This window comes from Ciona intestinalis, chromosome 1 (genome assembly GCF_000224145.3).
Source record: "Ciona intestinalis chromosome 1, KH, whole genome shotgun sequence".
Lineage (NCBI taxonomy): Eukaryota > Metazoa > Chordata > Ascidiacea > Phlebobranchia > Cionidae > Ciona > Ciona intestinalis.
Genome location: NC_020166.2, coordinates 8,035,007 through 8,052,950, shown reverse-complemented (window position 1 = coordinate 8,052,950; position 17,944 = coordinate 8,035,007). Strand labels below are relative to the sequence as shown.

Genomic DNA, 17,944 nt, shown 5'->3' with positions numbered 1-17,944 from the left:
GTGAAGTAAAACATAAAAAAATATGAACTATTCTACTTCAACCGACTACAAAATGCCTATAAAATTTTTTAAAACAGGTTTGATAATTTTACCATGCAAAGTTTTATTGAAGATTCTATGTACAAAGTACAGTGCATAGGTCAAGGAAATCACTTCTCTATGCCACGTTCGTAAAATAAACGTAAACGGGCGTAAATACGCAGGTAAAAACACCGCCAGAATATTGGGCGACAATTTCATAGCACGGTTTAAGTTATTACTTCATTGAGAAAAATTAACTTAGTAAATGTAGCGTAGAATGTGAGACAGCAATTATAGATCGTATTGCTTGGAAAAGTACGTCTATCACCGGAAAAAAAAGCTAAAAAAAATTACCTCTAAAAGGGGTAGGCTAGGGCCTAGGCTACGAAAGCCATTCGAACATAAAGGGCGAAAAATTAATATCATCACACAGTATTGTTCGCTAAATACTATGACCCACCGAAGAAAAACAACGAAAAGATTAAACAATAGTAAATATGGGCGATTGAATGGGGGAATAGTACGTAAAAGAAGCACGTTCAATTTTGAAGCACTCAAAAGCTTGAAGATGGAACAGAGCTTACGCCGTTACAGACGTGGCTTTGGAAATGTACCTGATCGTGTGGTATCGACATACAGGGTGTACGAAGTAAAATACATAAGCGTGATAGACTGATAAAAAGGGGGGAAGTATAATCAATAAATACGTGGTTACATTAAATTAACAAAACGTTTTTTTTATAGAAATATCGGGAAAAGAAAATGCAAGATTCGACAAAACGCACAGGGTGTTAGAAGTAATAAATATAGAAGTTGCATCACAGTAAACGGTGGTTTGATGCTGCGTTCGCCTGAGCCAATGAAGAAAAACGTCAAGCTGCATTTTCACGATGCTGCAAGCTTGGTTAGTACGCAGTTCGATATACAATGCTGCATCATTGTACAGTACGATGTAGGTTAGAGCACGGGTTCGTGGTAAAAAAAAGTACGAAAAGGGCGTAAAAGTTGTAGTACAGAGTTCGTTTCAATTGATTACAGACACCACTATGGCTTTTAGCCTTCGCTTGGCGTACAGTTGATGTTCGTATATGCTCGTAGAAACACTGCTAGTCAAATGTATAGATAAAAACTTGACGCCTTTTAAAAACTTTGGTTTATACGGTCGGGAAGTTTGCTACACAGCGTCACCTTGCGCTTGTATTTTATAAAGAACCAACACCGGCGGGGACGCTAGAGAGACTAGCGGTTGAAGCGACGCCTCGGTCCTGCTGGTTTACAGAAAGATTCAGAGACCCAGCTAGCTCCATACCGCCGCCAGCGGACTGCACTTGCAGATACCTCGGGTCGAAATGAGCGGTCACGGCCGAGTAGGCAGGCGAGACGCTTGAGTGGTCATCGGTCACGGGACTAGGGGCATCAGAGCGTTGCACAAACGGTACAACAGGCGGGACAAACACAGGGGCGTATGTCTCCTGCCGGGAATGGCTTGTTGGGAACGAATGCATTTCGCCCATGTTTGGGTTGATAAACGGTTTGTACACAGTTTCTTGGCTGTCAAAGAATTTAAATCGTTGTTCAAAATGCCACATAGTATATTTGTATTTCAAAAGGTATAGAAAATAATAAAAAAGGGAGAAAAACGAAAATACGGATTTTTTTGCATTCTGTTAAATAATTTATACCGTTGTCGTAACTGCTACAGAGCGTATTTTGACTCCAAAAGTTGGTGAAATAATAAAAAAGAGAAAAAAAGGAAAACACGGCATTTTGTTTTTGTTTACTACCAAATGGGGCGAAAAAAATAGAATAAAAACATGTACCATCTTCCCCAAACTACTCCAAATGGGGCAAAAAAAGACAATGACAACGTAGACCATCTTACCCCAACATACATAATTTTTATTATATATATATTTTTTAACTATTTTTTGTTAATTTCTCACCTCATAGTAGAGCATACTTGAGCCAATATATTGTTACGTTTGTGTTTATTGGCGTGTTGTTCAATTCCTGATAAACCAACCACAGTGTATGAGCATCCATCTTGTAAGCAATGGAAGTGGGAAGTGTTTCGGTCCCTAAGTGAAAAAAAGGTATTTTTTTATAAGCATATAGAAAAAAAGTAATTTTTAAATAAAAAAAAAAAAATTAAAAAGATAAGTTTCTGAATAAAAAAAAAATAGAAAAAAAATATTCTGACATTTGCCTACTAATAAAAAACGTTCTAATTTTCTAAATGCAATTTTGTTCGTTTTTGAAACGCAATTACAAACAAAATTACGTCACCAAAATGCTGTATATTTTCCCATTTGACTAAAACGACGTATATTTAGGGCTAAGACTTATATAAAAAATTCTAAAAACATGTGTTAAAATACCGCATGTACAACGATAAAGAGAGACAAAAAATTAAATCAATTTTACCCCAGACTTTTTGTTAAATAATCTGAAATACCGTAAGTCATATATTTACCTATATTTGCAGTTCTCTCGCATACAATCTTCTTTTCCACGGAATCTTTCAAATCCGGATTGTTCTAATGTATCAGCTTTAACGTGTTGACGTCTATGCGTGCCTACCTTTGCACTGTCGGTACATCTGGGGGAAAAATACATGGTAACTCGAGCAATACAAGTCGCACTATGATATGCTATAATATGCTGGTGTTATTATAGCACGGAGTTGAATGAACAAATGGTTTATTCTCGCCTGGCGGGACACGCCAGTCGTTATAACACGGAGTTTCTGTTTCTTACACCTCGTGACCGTGAGTTGCCAAGTGTGTAACTTTGTTAATGAGTGCTTTGATTATTTTTTTGTTTTGTTTTATGTAAGGCTGACAATTTGTTTACGCTATTAGTGACCACTGTGTTGGAGAAATTGCCGTTAAGTGTCTTCCCAAGGACACATACGCCCACAATGGTAGCAGCGACGAGCATTGAACCCATTAACTCTGGGTTAGAAGCATGCGCGGTAACCAACTGTACAACGACGCCTGAGAAAAGTGAAAAAAACTCACTTGAACGGGCAACGTAAGCAGTGAAAATGTGTGCTGTTTCCTTTGTATGGGCATCCGTCGAATGCACAGTCCTGTGTGGTCTTTATACGTTTAAAATCATCACGTACGAGCCCCGCCACACGTTCATGGTGCTGGTGGTGTTTAAACATGTGTGTACGACCAGTGAAACGGTAGTTACAGTCGTCTCGTATACAGTGGAAATGGGCGACCTGTGAAGAATGAATGTAACTTAATTAACCTTACGTGGAGTGGCAATGACAGTCGTTAAAAAAAGGGTGTTTTTTTGCATACACCTCGTATGCGTTTACGACTTAAGCATGTAACTTTGTTAGCGATTTTTGTTGTGTTTTGTTTTGTAATACATGACTGACAACCTCTTTATCCTCGAGTGGCGGGACAGCACGCCAGTCAGTACAACACGGGTGTTCTGTTTCATACACCTCGTGCCCGCTTCGAGTTGGAAGTATGTAACTTTGTTGGTGACTAATGTATAGCTGACAATTTGTTTAACCCATTAGTGACCACTGTATTGGAGCAATTGCAGTTAAGTGTCTTGCTCAAGGACAAATACGCCCACAAAAATAGCAACCCAACGTGCCACGCCACCAGACGTACCAAGCACAAGATACAGAATAACAATACGCATTATAAGATACAATATAACTTGATTTACCTTAAACATATAAGTACACATCGTATCACCGCAATTTTCAGATGATTCGAACCGTTTAAAACCTTCCATGACGTCATTGTTCAACCGAAACTTGGCGAAAACTGAACCAGCCGAACTGTTTGCTGGTTCGGGCGTTTTGTGTGCTGAGAATCTGGAAAATGATGATAGTGAAAATTAAGTATTGAGATATGTAAAAATGATTATGGCAAAGGACAAATAAACCCCACTTCACTATAGTAATCGTGTTCTGATCCAACTCTGGCCTGCACCCCAGATGGCGCGCCCAACCGTAGGGACCGCACATATATAGACTATTTCAACACTGAAAAAATTTGGGCCTCAGCCACAGAAATTCTTTGAGGTTGGGAAACACTTTTTCGTAAAGCCTCACACAATGTTTCTTGGTTTGGCAACACTGTACAACTTATGAACTTACTCTGATGTTACAGGGGTGGTAGGAATGATTTGTTCATTAGTTTGCATCATGTGTTGACCCTCGTCATCCGCAGTGTTTCCAATATCTGTGCCATATTCTGCGAAATTATGATATATTAGCAAATTCGGAAACACTGAAACCAGATGTTTGAAAAATGTTCACAGTTTTTAATCTTTAATTCCGACCGCATAGATTTCTAAAATTCAAAGATTGACTTTTAATACACGCATTAAGTTTTATTTTTTGTAAAGTTAGAAGCAGAAAACGTATTTTTTGTCAACTACTGTTTTTTTCTAGATTACGATTTTACTTTTTTTCTAGATTACGATTTTACTAGTTCAATTTACATTAATGTATTCTGCTTTATTGAAAAATTTTGCATGAAAAATATTTTCAGTGAATACTACAAAGTATTACGTCACCAAATGACGTCATTACACTCACCGTTGTTGGAGCTAGAGCCAACGCTGTTCGAATCCATATCAAGGTGTGACGCACCAGCGGTCAAATCTAAAACTTCATCGCTGGAAGTATCGTCGTCTGTATAATGGATTACAAAATGGCGTTACTTGGTGAAAAGCAAACTAATGTATACAGTTGAATGAATGAATGAATAAATGTAACTTGCTTTATTCACGTGGCCGGAAAAACGACAGTCGCTATAACATCCACCTCGTGTAAGCGTAACATAACATCCACCTCGTGCGTTAAAATAGACTGGTACCAGTTGTGAACAAATAAAAACTTGTTTATCCTTGCGTGGTGGGGAACGACAGTCTTTATTTTAGTGTGTTCTGCCCCGCACGTCATGTTCGCTGACGAGTTCGTTTTGGGGCGAATTTACGAAAAAAACCCAAATAAATCACCATGTTAAGATCCGGTGACAACGTTTTTCTATAAGACACTCATTCAAGCACTACACGAATTAGGTCCAAGAAAATTAATCCTTACCAGTGCGTAACAGAGGGCCTTTAAAAAATGTCAAAAAATCGGGTATAATCCGTATTGAATAAACATTAGATGGTAATGCATTTAACGGAGTATTTAAAGGGCCTAAACACACCCCAAATGTACTTCGCTTTAATCGATAGAGTGTGTTTTTCTAATTCCAACTACACTTTACTTGTTTTAATCGGTTCTGTATAACCAAAGATATTCCAGCTCAAACACCGTGAAATTCAAAAAACTGATTTGAAAGTTGCGTGGCGAAAAAAATTGAGAAGTGTACTACCCACGTGACAAACACGTAACAAAATTGTTGAAGCGTGGCCGCTCTCATTCAGAAAGGCGAGAGGCAGTGTTTTCAGCGAAATACGAGAGAACAAAAAAAACGCAAAAAAGCACAAAAAAAACGCAGGTTTCGCTTTTACGAATGAATCAGTCACGTGACTAGTACGTTCCTACGTCACAATCACGGAGCTCGTAGTAAAAAAAAGATAGCGCTAGAGATCACTGTTTGAGGACGAATATCTCCGCCTATACTGGACCAATTTTAATAAGCAAAGTATTTTTGAAATCAATAAAACGGTCGCTTTATGAATTTACCATAAAAAATAAAAGTGACGTGGGGTGTATTTAGGCCCTTTAATGTCAACTTACCGTCATCATCATTGAATGTACTGTTGTTTAGGTCTGGAGAACTCGGCTCTGTAGCGCCCACGTCCGATTGGTTCATTTGAGCAGCTTTTACACCTGGGAGATTTCAAAATATTTATAAAGGGATGTTCGTAGTCGTACGATTGAATGTAAGTTGTTTCATCATCGCGGACAAAGCAACGACCGTCGTTATTACACGGGTGTTCTGTTTTACACACCTCGTGCCTGCTTACGAATTAATATATATGTAACATTGTGGGTAAGAAATTTTTTAATGTATGGCTGACAATTTAGACAACCCATTAGTGACCACTGGGTTGGAGAAGCTGCCCTTTAGTGTCTCGGCCAAAGACCTACACGTTCACATAGGTAGCGGTGACAAGGCTTGAACCCGTAGCCACTACGCCACGGCAGCATGTATTAAGTTATAAAAAGGTAGAGAAGAATGGGACACTTTTAGCACATATTATCCAAATATCCTGATCGTGTTTTAAACAATTAACAACTGTCTACGGGAGTCGTGAGGATACGGTTTTATAATTTTTTGAATGTTCTTTGATTACTACCAAACGGGACAAGAAACTAGAAAGAAAAGGTGTCCCATCTTACCCCACCCTACTAGATGCACTAAATTAGTGTAAAGTGCCGGTGTGTTTAAAGTTAATTACCTCTTGATATTTGGTCCAAAACTGCCAGTTGTTGCTGCGTAAGTTCTGTGGTTGGATTCGCTTGATGCTTGTACCCATAATCATGCTACAGGAAAAAGTATATTTATCAGGTACTGTGTCTCTTGTACTAGCATTGTGGCCTAGAAATACACATGCCTAAAAACTGTAGCATCCAGGAATAGTATCAAAAACCAGATTGTTTTTTTATTTTATTATTTATATGTTACACAAAAAAGAACCCACCTCATCGCGCTCTGTAGCGTCACCTGGTCGCTGCTCTATCTCGTCCGCTTCGTCCACTATAAGCGGCAGAGAGTCGTCACCAGAATCTACATTACTGTGATCGATATCGGCCACTGTACTGTTGGTATGCAGGTCTCGTCCGTGGTAAGAACGACCTAGCATACGCCTAAGGTGCTTGCGTACGTGTGTTGACATTTGGTGTTTGTATTGAAAGGCAAACTCGCAGTCAGCGCGTATACAATGGTAGTGACTGAATAGACCGTTGTACTTGCAGCCTGTAGAAGTAAAACGGTTGGGTTAAGGTCCATATTTAGGTATTTAATGAATGTTTTTATTTATGCTCGCGTGGCGGGGCAACGACAGTCGTTATAACACGGGTGTTCTGTTTCATACACCTCGTGCCAGCTTACAAGTCACAACATATGTAATTTCGTTAGTGATCATTATTGCCAAAATCTTACCGAATTTCGCGCATTGCTCCTTCTTGGTGTAATACTTGAACCCGCTCGCTTCACGCCTCGCAATCTTTTCATGTTTCTTCATGTGCCATGGAAGCTTAGACGTCCCAATAGTGACAAACTGACAACCAGGTTTCAAGCAATGGTAATGCCCACGAAGTCGGAATTCGCAGTTCTGTGGAAGAAATAACCGCATTTTAGGACAGGACAGTCACTTTATTTGTTTGCAATTTAATTACACTACGTAGCAACGTGTGTAGCAACACAATATGTAGCTACGGATTTAAGCTTAAACTGAAGTTTAACACATAATAGGATGGGGGAAGACGGGACACCTTTAGCACATAATATCCAAATATACTGATCGTGTTTTAAACAATTACCAACGGTCTATGGGAGCCGTGAAGATACGGTTTCATAATTCTTTGAATATCATTTGTTCACTAGCAAATGGGACGGGAAATGGAATAAACAGGTGTACCATCTTCCCCACACCCTACTATTAAGAAGTAATCAACGTACCGGGTTCGGGCAGTTCTTTTTCACGGTGTAGCTGCGAAACCATTCCTTTGCAGACCGTGCGTAGCCTTCCAAACTATCGTGGGCTTGTCTGTGGCGGAAAAATCCAGTTTTAACCAGTTTAATCAAGTTTCAAAACAACTAAGTTAAATGTAACGCATTTATTCTCGCGTGGCGAGTCAAGGACAGGGGTGTTCTGTTTCATACACCTAGTGCCAGCTAACGAGTTACCACATATGTAAGTTAGTAAGATTTTTTTTAGGTTGGAGCATTTGCTGTTAACTGTCTTGTCCAAAGACACAAACGCCCACAATGATAGCAGAGACGAGCCTTGAACCCGTGTCCTCTAGCTTAGAGACAGACGTGCTAACCATTGTGGGCGTATGTGTGCTTGGACAAGTCATTTAACAGCAATTGATCAAACCTGAAAAAAACGAAAAAAAATTACTTAGAAGTTTCGCACTTACCGATGCGATTGTGCCTTTCCTAAAGACTTGCATACATAACGACAACGGTTTAAGGTGCAGTGCCAGTGGTTCTGGTTTAAATACTTGCAGTCTTGTCGTGTGCATGACATCCTGAAAATAAAACAGTTACTTTGAATTCTATAAGATATAAAAGTTTTGTTTTAACTAGACATTGCCAGACGTAGCAACCACGCTTTTTTATTCCTATTAAATGCAAATATGTTTCACCCAGAAGCGTGGTTTAACGACTGTTGTTTTGTCGCCATATCTTGTGTTTTTGTTTTAATATTTTTTTAATCTTCGCTACCTTAATCGAAGAGACAAGTAACAGTTTGTAGGGTGGGGTAAGATGGTACATGTTTTTCATGACTCCTAAAAGAGCGTCGTTATTTGTTAAAAACACGGTTAGGAAATATTGGATATTATGTGCTAAACGTGTCTCATCTTACCCTACAGTAATATATGAATGTTATTACCCAGGTCTAACGTGCAGAAATCCCTCCTCCGAAAAACGCGAGTTTGCTTTTGCTTGGTTAGATTGTCCGTCGAATGCTGCGGTGCTGGGGATCGGTATGTTGTTAGGTGTAGGCACAGTAGCGATGCTTGTCCTGGCCGCCTGGTTGCTTACTATGTTAGCGATAATTGAGTTTTGCAGCATTGCAAAGGCCCCTGTGTTAACTGCGTCTCCGGGCCGGGGGTAGTTTTGGAAAAAATTTGCAGGTTTTTTGTCCGCGACCATCTGGGATATGTAATTGTACATTGCTTGTTTTCGTTCCTCGTTAACGCTTTCATTACTGTTAGTTACAGTGCTTGTAGTGCCTTCATAACCGCTGCGACTGAGGACTATATTCCTGGGTGCAATTTGTGCAATTGGGGCCACTTCCGGCGCCGGCTCTGGTCGATTTTCCGGCCGTTTGGTGACGGAAAGAGCTATGTACCCTGGAGGGGGTGAACCGTCGTCACCGCTTCTACTGTTGTTAGGTTTATCTTGCAGAGCAGGATAGATAGGAAAGCTGGGGGAAATAGGTTGATCTACACCAGCGTGATCAAGTTTTTCGTGGAATCTAAGTTGAAGAATGGTAGAAACGGGTAATTATTAAGTGTATTGTTATCCAGTAGGCAGACGAGATATGCTTTTTTTTGACAACTGCCGTTTAAGTCAATTAACCATACATGGAGCGCCGTTGCGCGCGCAAGTGTTTAAATAAATGAATGTAATTTGCTTTTTCCTCGCGTGGCCGGAAAACGACCGTCGTTATAACACAGTTGTTCGTACACCTCGTGCCAGCTTATGTGTTACCGTGTATGTCACATGCCTCTAGCCCTCTAGTATCGAGGACTAAGGTTGCTACCATTGTGGATGTGTAAAAAAATCCAAAAAATATTTTTCACCCAAAAAGTTAAAAAATTGTTCACTGATAAGCGGGCAAGAGGTTTATGAAACGCAACACCGGTGTTGAACGACTGCGAGGATAAAGCAAGTTACATTCATTCATTCATACAACTCTTTATAAATGTAATATTGTATACATAATTTGCGTCATTGTAAAAAATGGTTTAGAAAAACTTACTTTGTGTGGTTAAGCACTGGTAACCTCTCTGTGAACACAGCACAACAATCTTGTACAGCGCAGTGGAAGTGGTATTGGTTATGAAACATACAGTTCGAGATCGGACATTCATCTGGACCAAGTCTGAAAAAAACACAAAATTAAAATTATAGTGAATATTTTAAACTCATATACGAGTTAGGGCAGATAAATTACAAAATTGAAGTTTTTTTTCTTTTGAAATATTTTTATTTTTTTTTTTATATTCTCCGTTGTATGTTCTATTCTATATGGATGAGGGCGCGCAGTATTTACGCCATCGGTCCTGGGATTTAGCCAGAATTGACCCATTAACACGTCATATGATATGTTATAGCTTTTGGTTTAAAATAAGTTGCAATAAACAAAATAATTCACTTACCCGCGGAAGTATTTCAACACGGAAGGTGACGGCGTGTTAGAAATTTCCAGCGCCTGAAATGATACAAAATTTGTTAATAAAAATGAATGTAACTTGTTTTATCCTCTCGTGGCGGGGCAGTACAGTCGTTATATCATAAAACAGGTGTTCTGTTTCATACACCTTGTGCCCGCTTACCAGTTATCACATATTTAACTTTATAAGTATTTAATTATTATTTTTTTTGGTTTTTCACTTTTTTTCTAATGTATAGCTGACAATTTTACAAACCAAATCGATCATATCATAACCCTAAGTGACTATATCACTGTAGGCTTTGCAATTGCTGAAAAGTGTATCGCACAAGGATATTTATACCACAGCGCTAATAGTAAAAACAGCTGATTTAAGATTGCGCATTCTATTTGAATAAAATTTAAAAGCGACAGTTCGGCCGCGTTTGTACCAAATCCGAATCAAGGAAAAAAAGGATGTGCTTGGGAAATTTTAAAGTTACCGTTTGATTGTTTTCTTCTTTGTTGTAGTTTTCATTGGACGATCCACTTCGAGACGAAAGGTTTAAAACTCGTCCTCCGTCTGTAAAGAAATTTTAATTAATATGGGTATATATTACAAAATAATTACTCATAAAAAATTTACATGAGACTTGAAAGCAGGCACGAGGTGTATGAAATAGAACATTGGTGTTATAACAACTGTCGTCGCCCCGCCGTACGCGAGAATAAATAATAAGTTGCATTTATTTATTTATTTAGTGATTTTCGTTCAGTCGCTTTCACATAAAAGCTATAAAGACATAACACATAGTCAAAACTTACCTTGTTGTTTTTGTTGAGTTGTGTTTGTTTCACTGTATTCAATTTGCTCGGCTGAAGACAAGGCAAGAATATATTTTAGGTCAATTTTAAAATGAGTCATACAACTAGTTTTTAATACAAAATGCACCTATTTTTTATTACAAAAGTACACTTATTTTTTTTGCAAAAATGTCCCTTTTTTACAAAAAATAAACCTATTTTTTATTACAAAAAAAAACACCTATTTTTATTACAAAAGTACAAATACGTTTAGAATACGAAAATACACCTATTTTCACGTATTTTTATAGCCACCTAAAAAAAAAACAGAAATTAAAAAAATCCAAACAACAATTCTTACCGTGGGTTCTCTGCTGTTGTTGCCACGACGATTCTGCATTTGGGGAAATCCCCCTCTCATGCCAGCTCTCTTGTTGGTTAGATTGATCGCCATTAAATTGCTCGTAGTTGGGCGAGTTGTTTATTGGCTGAGTGGAAAAGATATTTAATGTTTGAAAAAACTTTCAAAAATGTTTAATGCTGTTTTAAAAAAAAAGTTAAAGTTATTAATTAAATTTTCATATTTTTTTTCATTACCTATATTTTCGGTATTTTTAACGAAATTTTTGTTTTTTATATAGATAGAGTGCGACTAAATATAAAAGGTAACTGGTGATGTAAACTTAAGAGAAATAGTTTGACTTATATATACAAAGCATAGATACAAACTTATAGATTTTCAGCAATTAGAATATGACTGAATTATTTATTAAACCTTCTAAAAAAACACATAATTTTCTGAAGCAGAAAAATTGAAATTCAAGCGTGCATATACCTGTTGTTCAGTCGCTTCAACGTACGTAGGTGGTGGTCGTTCATACGAACTGTTACTCTGCGTACTCATAACCCCTGGCGATGTTGACGTCATTGCTTCACGTTGCTGGTCTTCCCTAGAGAAATAAGTATCGTTAGAGCTGGTATATTAGTGTATGTATTTGTGTAGTGTTAGGGTAATGGGGCAAATCCTAGGTTTTTTAGAAAAGGACCTCACCCATATAGAATATATCGTTTTTAGTGCTGTAATTTTGGAGTAGTGGGAAAAATCTGGCACTTTTTTAAGGCAAACTAACTGTTATACATGTAAAAAATAAAAAAAAACTTAACAAAAAAATTTATAAACTTGTATAGTACTTATTCATTACGACATGATAATTATAAAAGTTGCGTAAATTACCTTCTGGGAAAACTGCCATCGTGTCCGGGTAGTGTGGGAGATATAGCAGCTGATGTTGGTAAGTAAGCTTGGTATTGTTCGGTCTTTGGTGAGAATGCGGCCAAGTTACGAGGCAGTGCAGCTGTGTAGAGAAATGTGTTAATGGTAAAGCCTATCATTTTTAGCCTTTTAGTGAAAAAAAATGTACAAAGAGATCTTCTGGACATTTTTTGTATAGGGGGTAAGAGATCTCCTTAAAAATGGGTGAAAGTGGTTATTTAAATATTATGTGCTAAAGGTGTCCCCTCTACTATATACGTGGTAACTCGCAAGCGGGCAGGAGGTGTATGAAATAGAACACACGGGCGTTGTAACGACCGTCGTGGCCCCGCCATGTAAGATTAAATCCAGTTACATTTATTTATTTATACATAATTCAGTTTTAGTTTTTTTGGATTACCTGCCGCCACTGAACTTGGTATTGAAGCAAGAACCTTCTTTGCTGCTTCTTTGAACGCAGAAGTTAAATTTCCGTTTCTTTGCTCGAATAACACGGGTGCAGCTGGACCTATAGTAAGGAATGGGTTATGTAATATGTATTGTTTCGTGTAACGTTTCTTTTTTATATTGGCAAGATTCTAAGACACTACTTTATCAAAATTTTACGTTACGTTGCCCGGTTTCAGAGACACCTAATGTGGCATATCAAGAAAAAATTAAAAATTTGTATATGTATAAAAATGCTCAAATGTGATCTAAACTTAACACCAAAATTTCAAAACATAAAATATGAAAAAATGCTTCAGGGGAACCTAGACTGGCTTTAAAATGGTAACGGTAGGTTAAGTCTGGCCTAAATCTCAGTTCCCATTGCGTGTCAAGCTGTAGGACCGCGCCCGCGAAGAAAAGAATTAAATATATTACGTTAGGGTAATATAGCAGAGTGGGGGAATATGGGACACCTTTTCATTCTATTTTCTCGTCCCATTTGGTAGTAAACAAAGAACATTCAAAGAATTGAACAAAAAACGACTCCCATAGACCGTTGGTATTTAATTAAAACACGATCAGGTGTTTAGATGTTATGTTCTAAAGGTGTCCCGTCCCCCCACCATACTATAAGAGATTTTGGAAAAGTCGACGTACGGTTTAAGAAGCTGGCAGCAACGAAAGGAGAGAAAAAGGGAAGAACAAAATTTGGAGGACGGTTGCCAGGGGTAACCATGTAGGGGTGGACAGAAGGAGAGCGGACGAGAGAAGAAAGAGGAGTGACGTTGGGGGCGCTTGGTACAGCTACCGTTGCCCTAGGAAAGAGAGATATGGACGCCGGGCAAGTTGTTGTTGTTGGGGCGTTTGTTGTTGGTGCTGGGGCAAGAGGATAGAAATAAGGGTTTGGTAAAAATAATGTTCGAGTAATAATATGTGAACAATTTCAGAGAATTTATTTTTTGATTTCGTAAAAATAATGTTCGTGTTACAATATACTAAAATTTTCGAAGAATTATTTTATTTTTTTGGGTATTCTAATTTTTGTAATGTATAGGTGTGATTTAGAAAACACATAACAAGCCACTGAGTTGGAGTAATTGTCGGTAAGTGTCTTACACAAGGACACATGTGCCTATAATGGTAGCAGCGTCGAGCCTTCAGACGCGCTAACCACTATGCCAGCATCGATCACAATTGTGTTTTTGCCAAAGAGATGATCTATATAAACCTTAATATATGTAAAAAAAACTATTTAAATATAAAAATCAACAATATATATGTTGCAACGACCATTAACTGCCAGTTAGGGCTGTGAAAAAGTTAACGGTTAACCGAACCTATTCCGAACCTATTCGGTTAACCGCTAACGGAAAGTTCAAGTCGTTAACCGAACTATGACGTCATAGGGCATATGCGTATATCAATATCGGCCTTGTTTACACGAAAGGCGCGTGTTCGCGTTCGTTGATTGGTTCTTCGCGATAAGACAGAGTGCGCAGTGACGCTGTTGCTTTGATCGTGCCCTACAACTGCAATTAGGTCGTCAATCTTGATTGGTAATACCGCAGGCTAACTAGTTTTGCAACATTATATTGGCGTAATACACAACTTAAATGTTTCCCTCAGCCAAGCAGCATGTTTATTACGAAAAAGCAGGCATTCACACGTGGATTCATTGCATCATAATAGCGATTGTTTGACCTGGCAATTGATTACGACATAATAGCAATTCACACGTCGATTATCTGCGTCATTATTGCAATTCACGCGTTGATTATTTAGCCGGCAGGTGCTTTAAAACAGGTTTAAATACAACTAAGAAAGCATTACTTTGACGTTAAGAACGTTTGCGCGTGTATTGCAAGCATAGTCTGTACGTACATCGCAAAGATGCCTTTAAATTCGCGTAAGAAAAGCGATAGGCAAGACGCTTTTAATAGGACTACACTTGTAACGGTTAAACAAAAAAACGGAAAAAATCACAGCCCTACTGCCCGTAGTTATATGCTTGTCTTAAAGGTTCTAAATACGAGCTTTCGTACAGCGTAACTGCAAACGAAGATTCAATCACGTTTTGTATTTTTTTTGTAAAATATTTATTTAGTTTAGTGCTGGATGATAAGTTGTGTAACTTACTGCTTGTAGCTCCGTCTGTTCCCATGAGGTCATGCCGATCATGCTTGCGCTTGTGCGACACCATCTGGCTAGTGGAAGTAAACGCGAAGTCGCAGTTTCGACGTAGACAGTGGAAATGGTTGGCGGTTCGGTTCCAAGTACAAGACGGGAATCTGAACCGGTTTGAATAACGTTAGTTTAAAATAAGGAAATGGCAGGCTACTTTGGAACGAATGAATGAATGTAGTTTATTTATCCTTGAAGGGCAGGGTAATGACAGTAGTTGTAACACGAGTGTTCTGTTTCATACACTTATAGTGACCGCTTACGAGTTATGTGTATGTAACTTTGTAGGTGATTGGTTTTGACTGCTTTTAGGTGGCAGTTTAGACAGTACATAAATGACCACTGGGTTGAAGGAATTGTAGTACGTATACTAACGTTGTGTACGAATGTGGATGCTTTAATCAAATCCAAACAACACAAAATTTATCAAAAGTCCTATGTCATAACATGTAACACAAATTCTATTTATTATTTCATAAATAAATACAACGAAAATCAAATTAAATAAAGCAGCAAGGGTACCAGTACGTAAAATATATATTTTAATGTAAATTGAACTTAAATGGCGGCTTACTTGCATGATTCGTTCTTATAAAACTTTTTAAATCCCTGGCGAGCATAAGCGTCATCGCGCATGTGGTACGCCTTATGTTTCTCGATGTCACATTTGTTTTTGAAGGTGAAATTGCAGTCGGGACGACTGGATAAACAAGAGAAGGGTTATTAAGGGTCGAAATCGACCGACGAAAAGCGGAAAACAGTCGCGAGTTCACAGACATATCACATATGTAATGTCGTTCGAGTTCGGTTTGTTATTCCAAGTTTTCTGATGCATAGAAATATATATATAGTAAGATGGGGGGAGATGGGACATCTTTATTACATATTATTTTAATATCCTGCTAATCATGTTTTTAACATTTAATTAAAATCTATGGGAGTCGTGAGGATACCGTTTTATAATTCTTTGGATGTTCTTTGTTTACTACCAAATATGACGGGTACATAAAATGAAAAGCAGTCCCATCTTTCCCCACCCTACTACACAAGCCTTTATTTTGAAAGACTGCTAAAAATCCTAAAAACATTCCAAAAATTTTAAAACCGTTTTCTTACTACCCAAACACTGTTGTTTTAATTTTTCAAAACACGATCAGGATATTTAGGTATTATGCGCTAAAGGTGTCCCATCTCCCCCACCCTACTATATACTTATTGAATTCGTAGTAATAAGATTGTGGAAAACCCACTAAAACTTACGTGCAGTGAAAGTGGGTAGTCCGTTGCATGATAAACGGGCAGTCTTGCATGCCACACGATTCAGTAGCACGATATCGCTGAAAACCGTTGCTGACGAATTGCTGGTTCTTTTTATGGAAATTCTCATGCGTCATTACGTCAGAGGTGCTAGTATACACCTTGGTGCAGCTCGTCTAGAAAAAATGTTTTTTTTTTTTTGTTTTTTTTTGAAATATAGGTTTCTATATATTAAAACAAATATTTTCGGGATTTTTAAGTAGGGGTTTATGTAATTTAGAAAAAATAATTTTGTATTAAAAAAATATTTCGGATTTTATGTAATATCTTAGATTTTAAAGGTACTTAGTTAAAGTTTTGACAAAACAGTGATTTTATTGTAGGAGTGAAAAATAATCACATAGATATGAATAAAATAGTGCGTAATATTTCCCAAAAAAGCTACTTTAACAAATAAGAAAATATTTATGAAAACATAACATAACTTACATATAAACAATGATAGTGTGTGCTTTTTCCATTGAGGTGGCAGTTACCAAACTGAGATGTACAGTCGTCTGTAGGGGCAAACCTCATAAACCCATGCGCTAATGAGTTATCTCGTTTCTTATGCATGTTGTAATGCCTGATTACGTCGGACTTGTTGGTGAATCTCTGCAGGAAAAATGTATGAATGTAAAAAGTAGGGGAAAGTATAAGTATAATTATGACCCCAAATATTAACATAGCATTAATTTGGTTATATTAGGCTGGTGGAAGGTCTTAAAAGGTTGGTTTATTAGACGGGCTGGTGGTTTTTTATGGGTTATAGGTTATTGGTTATATACGGATTAGTAGTATAGTAGGATGGGGTAAGATGGGACACCTTTAGCACATAATATCCAAATATCCTGATAGTGTTTTAAACAATTACCAACGGTCTATGGGATTCGTAAGGATACGGTTTTATAATTCTTTGAATGTTCTTTGTTTACTACCTAATGGGACAAAAAATGAAAATGTGTACCATCTTACCCCACCCTACTATACTAGACATTAAAAAATAATAATATTAAAACCTAAGGGGTCGCACCTGGAAATTGCAGTCGCTGTCTGTACAGTGAAAATGGTCTCTGTTGATATGAGGGCACGAAGATTGCATGCAAGAGTTTTTAGCGGTAAACCTGTAAGCAAACACGTTGTATAACTATACACAAGGAACACATTGGTAACCATGAACTTCTGGAAATTAAGTGAAACTTACTTGGTTATGTATTTATCAAAGACGTCTTCGTCGAAATTCATAGGATCCAGGGTGCCCTTCTTAATTGAACTGTAAGGAAGCATTAGAATTAAAGGACATAAGCGCTGTTAGTTATTATTACATTATAACAGCATTATTATCGGCGTAGGTCGAAAAATAAAGGGATGTTTTGAGAGGAAAAAATGTATGCCTTTTTATGACCATTTTTACTGTCAATAGGCATCTTAAAAAATAATAATGGTAAATAATGTGTTTTTTTCAATTATAATTGTCAAAATGAGCTGTTACCTTCGTTATATACATTCACAAACAACCAGTTATTTAAGACTTGTTTTAACCACTTTAGGTTTATTGACAAATATTTTTGTAGACCAAAAAGCTACTGTATATACCTATTAAACAGACAAATATCCAAGTAACTTATATACGTACCCCACACCACTGGATACAGTGCCTGCTGTAATGGTGTCCATCGCGTCTGCGCTTGTAGAATAACGTGCAGTCGGTGGGGTGACGGCGTTGGCCATGGTAGGGGACTGAAATGTACAGTTGTTACCTAATATGTTCGAACAAAGTGACGTCACGAAAACATGCGACGTCACGCACATGAATGACGTCAGAAAAACATGTGACGTCACTTTTGCGAGGTAACGTCACGTTTATGAATGATGTCACGAAAACATTGCGACGTC

General features: G+C 37.8%; 1 protein-coding gene across 7 annotated transcripts in view; it reads right to left on the bottom strand.

Moving 5' to 3' along the window:
• Positions 1–83: 83 nt before the first annotated feature.
• The window catches only part of zf(c2h2)-25 (zinc finger protein), a 41,370-nt gene continuing 23,509 nt past the window's right edge, over positions 84–17,944 (bottom strand). For 4 of the 7 annotated variants that reach the window (XM_018815527.2, XM_018815611.2, XM_018815551.2 and 1 more), the window contains exons 13-42: positions 17,685–17,788; positions 17,253–17,321; positions 17,082–17,172; positions 16,499–16,663; positions 16,013–16,185; positions 15,327–15,452; positions 14,708–14,859; positions 13,229–13,447; positions 12,543–12,650; positions 12,104–12,224; positions 11,705–11,819; positions 11,231–11,357; positions 10,891–10,941; positions 10,569–10,648; positions 10,073–10,125; positions 9,673–9,795; positions 8,578–9,165; positions 8,102–8,212; positions 7,638–7,725; positions 7,119–7,290; positions 6,658–6,932; positions 6,415–6,499; positions 5,750–5,842; positions 4,595–4,690; positions 4,151–4,247; positions 3,715–3,865; positions 3,042–3,250; positions 2,495–2,620; positions 1,965–2,099; positions 84–1,572 (exon numbers count right to left, since the gene is read on the bottom strand). In XM_018815527.2, the coding sequence (XP_018671072.1) occupies positions 1,224–1,572; positions 1,965–2,099; positions 2,495–2,620; positions 3,042–3,250; positions 3,715–3,865; positions 4,151–4,247; positions 4,595–4,690; positions 5,750–5,842; positions 6,415–6,499; positions 6,658–6,932; positions 7,119–7,290; positions 7,638–7,725; positions 8,102–8,212; positions 8,578–9,165; positions 9,673–9,795; positions 10,073–10,125; positions 10,569–10,648; positions 10,891–10,941; positions 11,231–11,357; positions 11,705–11,819; positions 12,104–12,224; positions 12,543–12,650; positions 13,229–13,447; positions 14,708–14,859; positions 15,327–15,452; positions 16,013–16,185; positions 16,499–16,663; positions 17,082–17,172; positions 17,253–17,321; positions 17,685–17,788 (4,452 nt within the window). In that variant the 3' untranslated portion in view covers positions 84–1,223. 7 annotated transcript variants of the gene reach the window in all.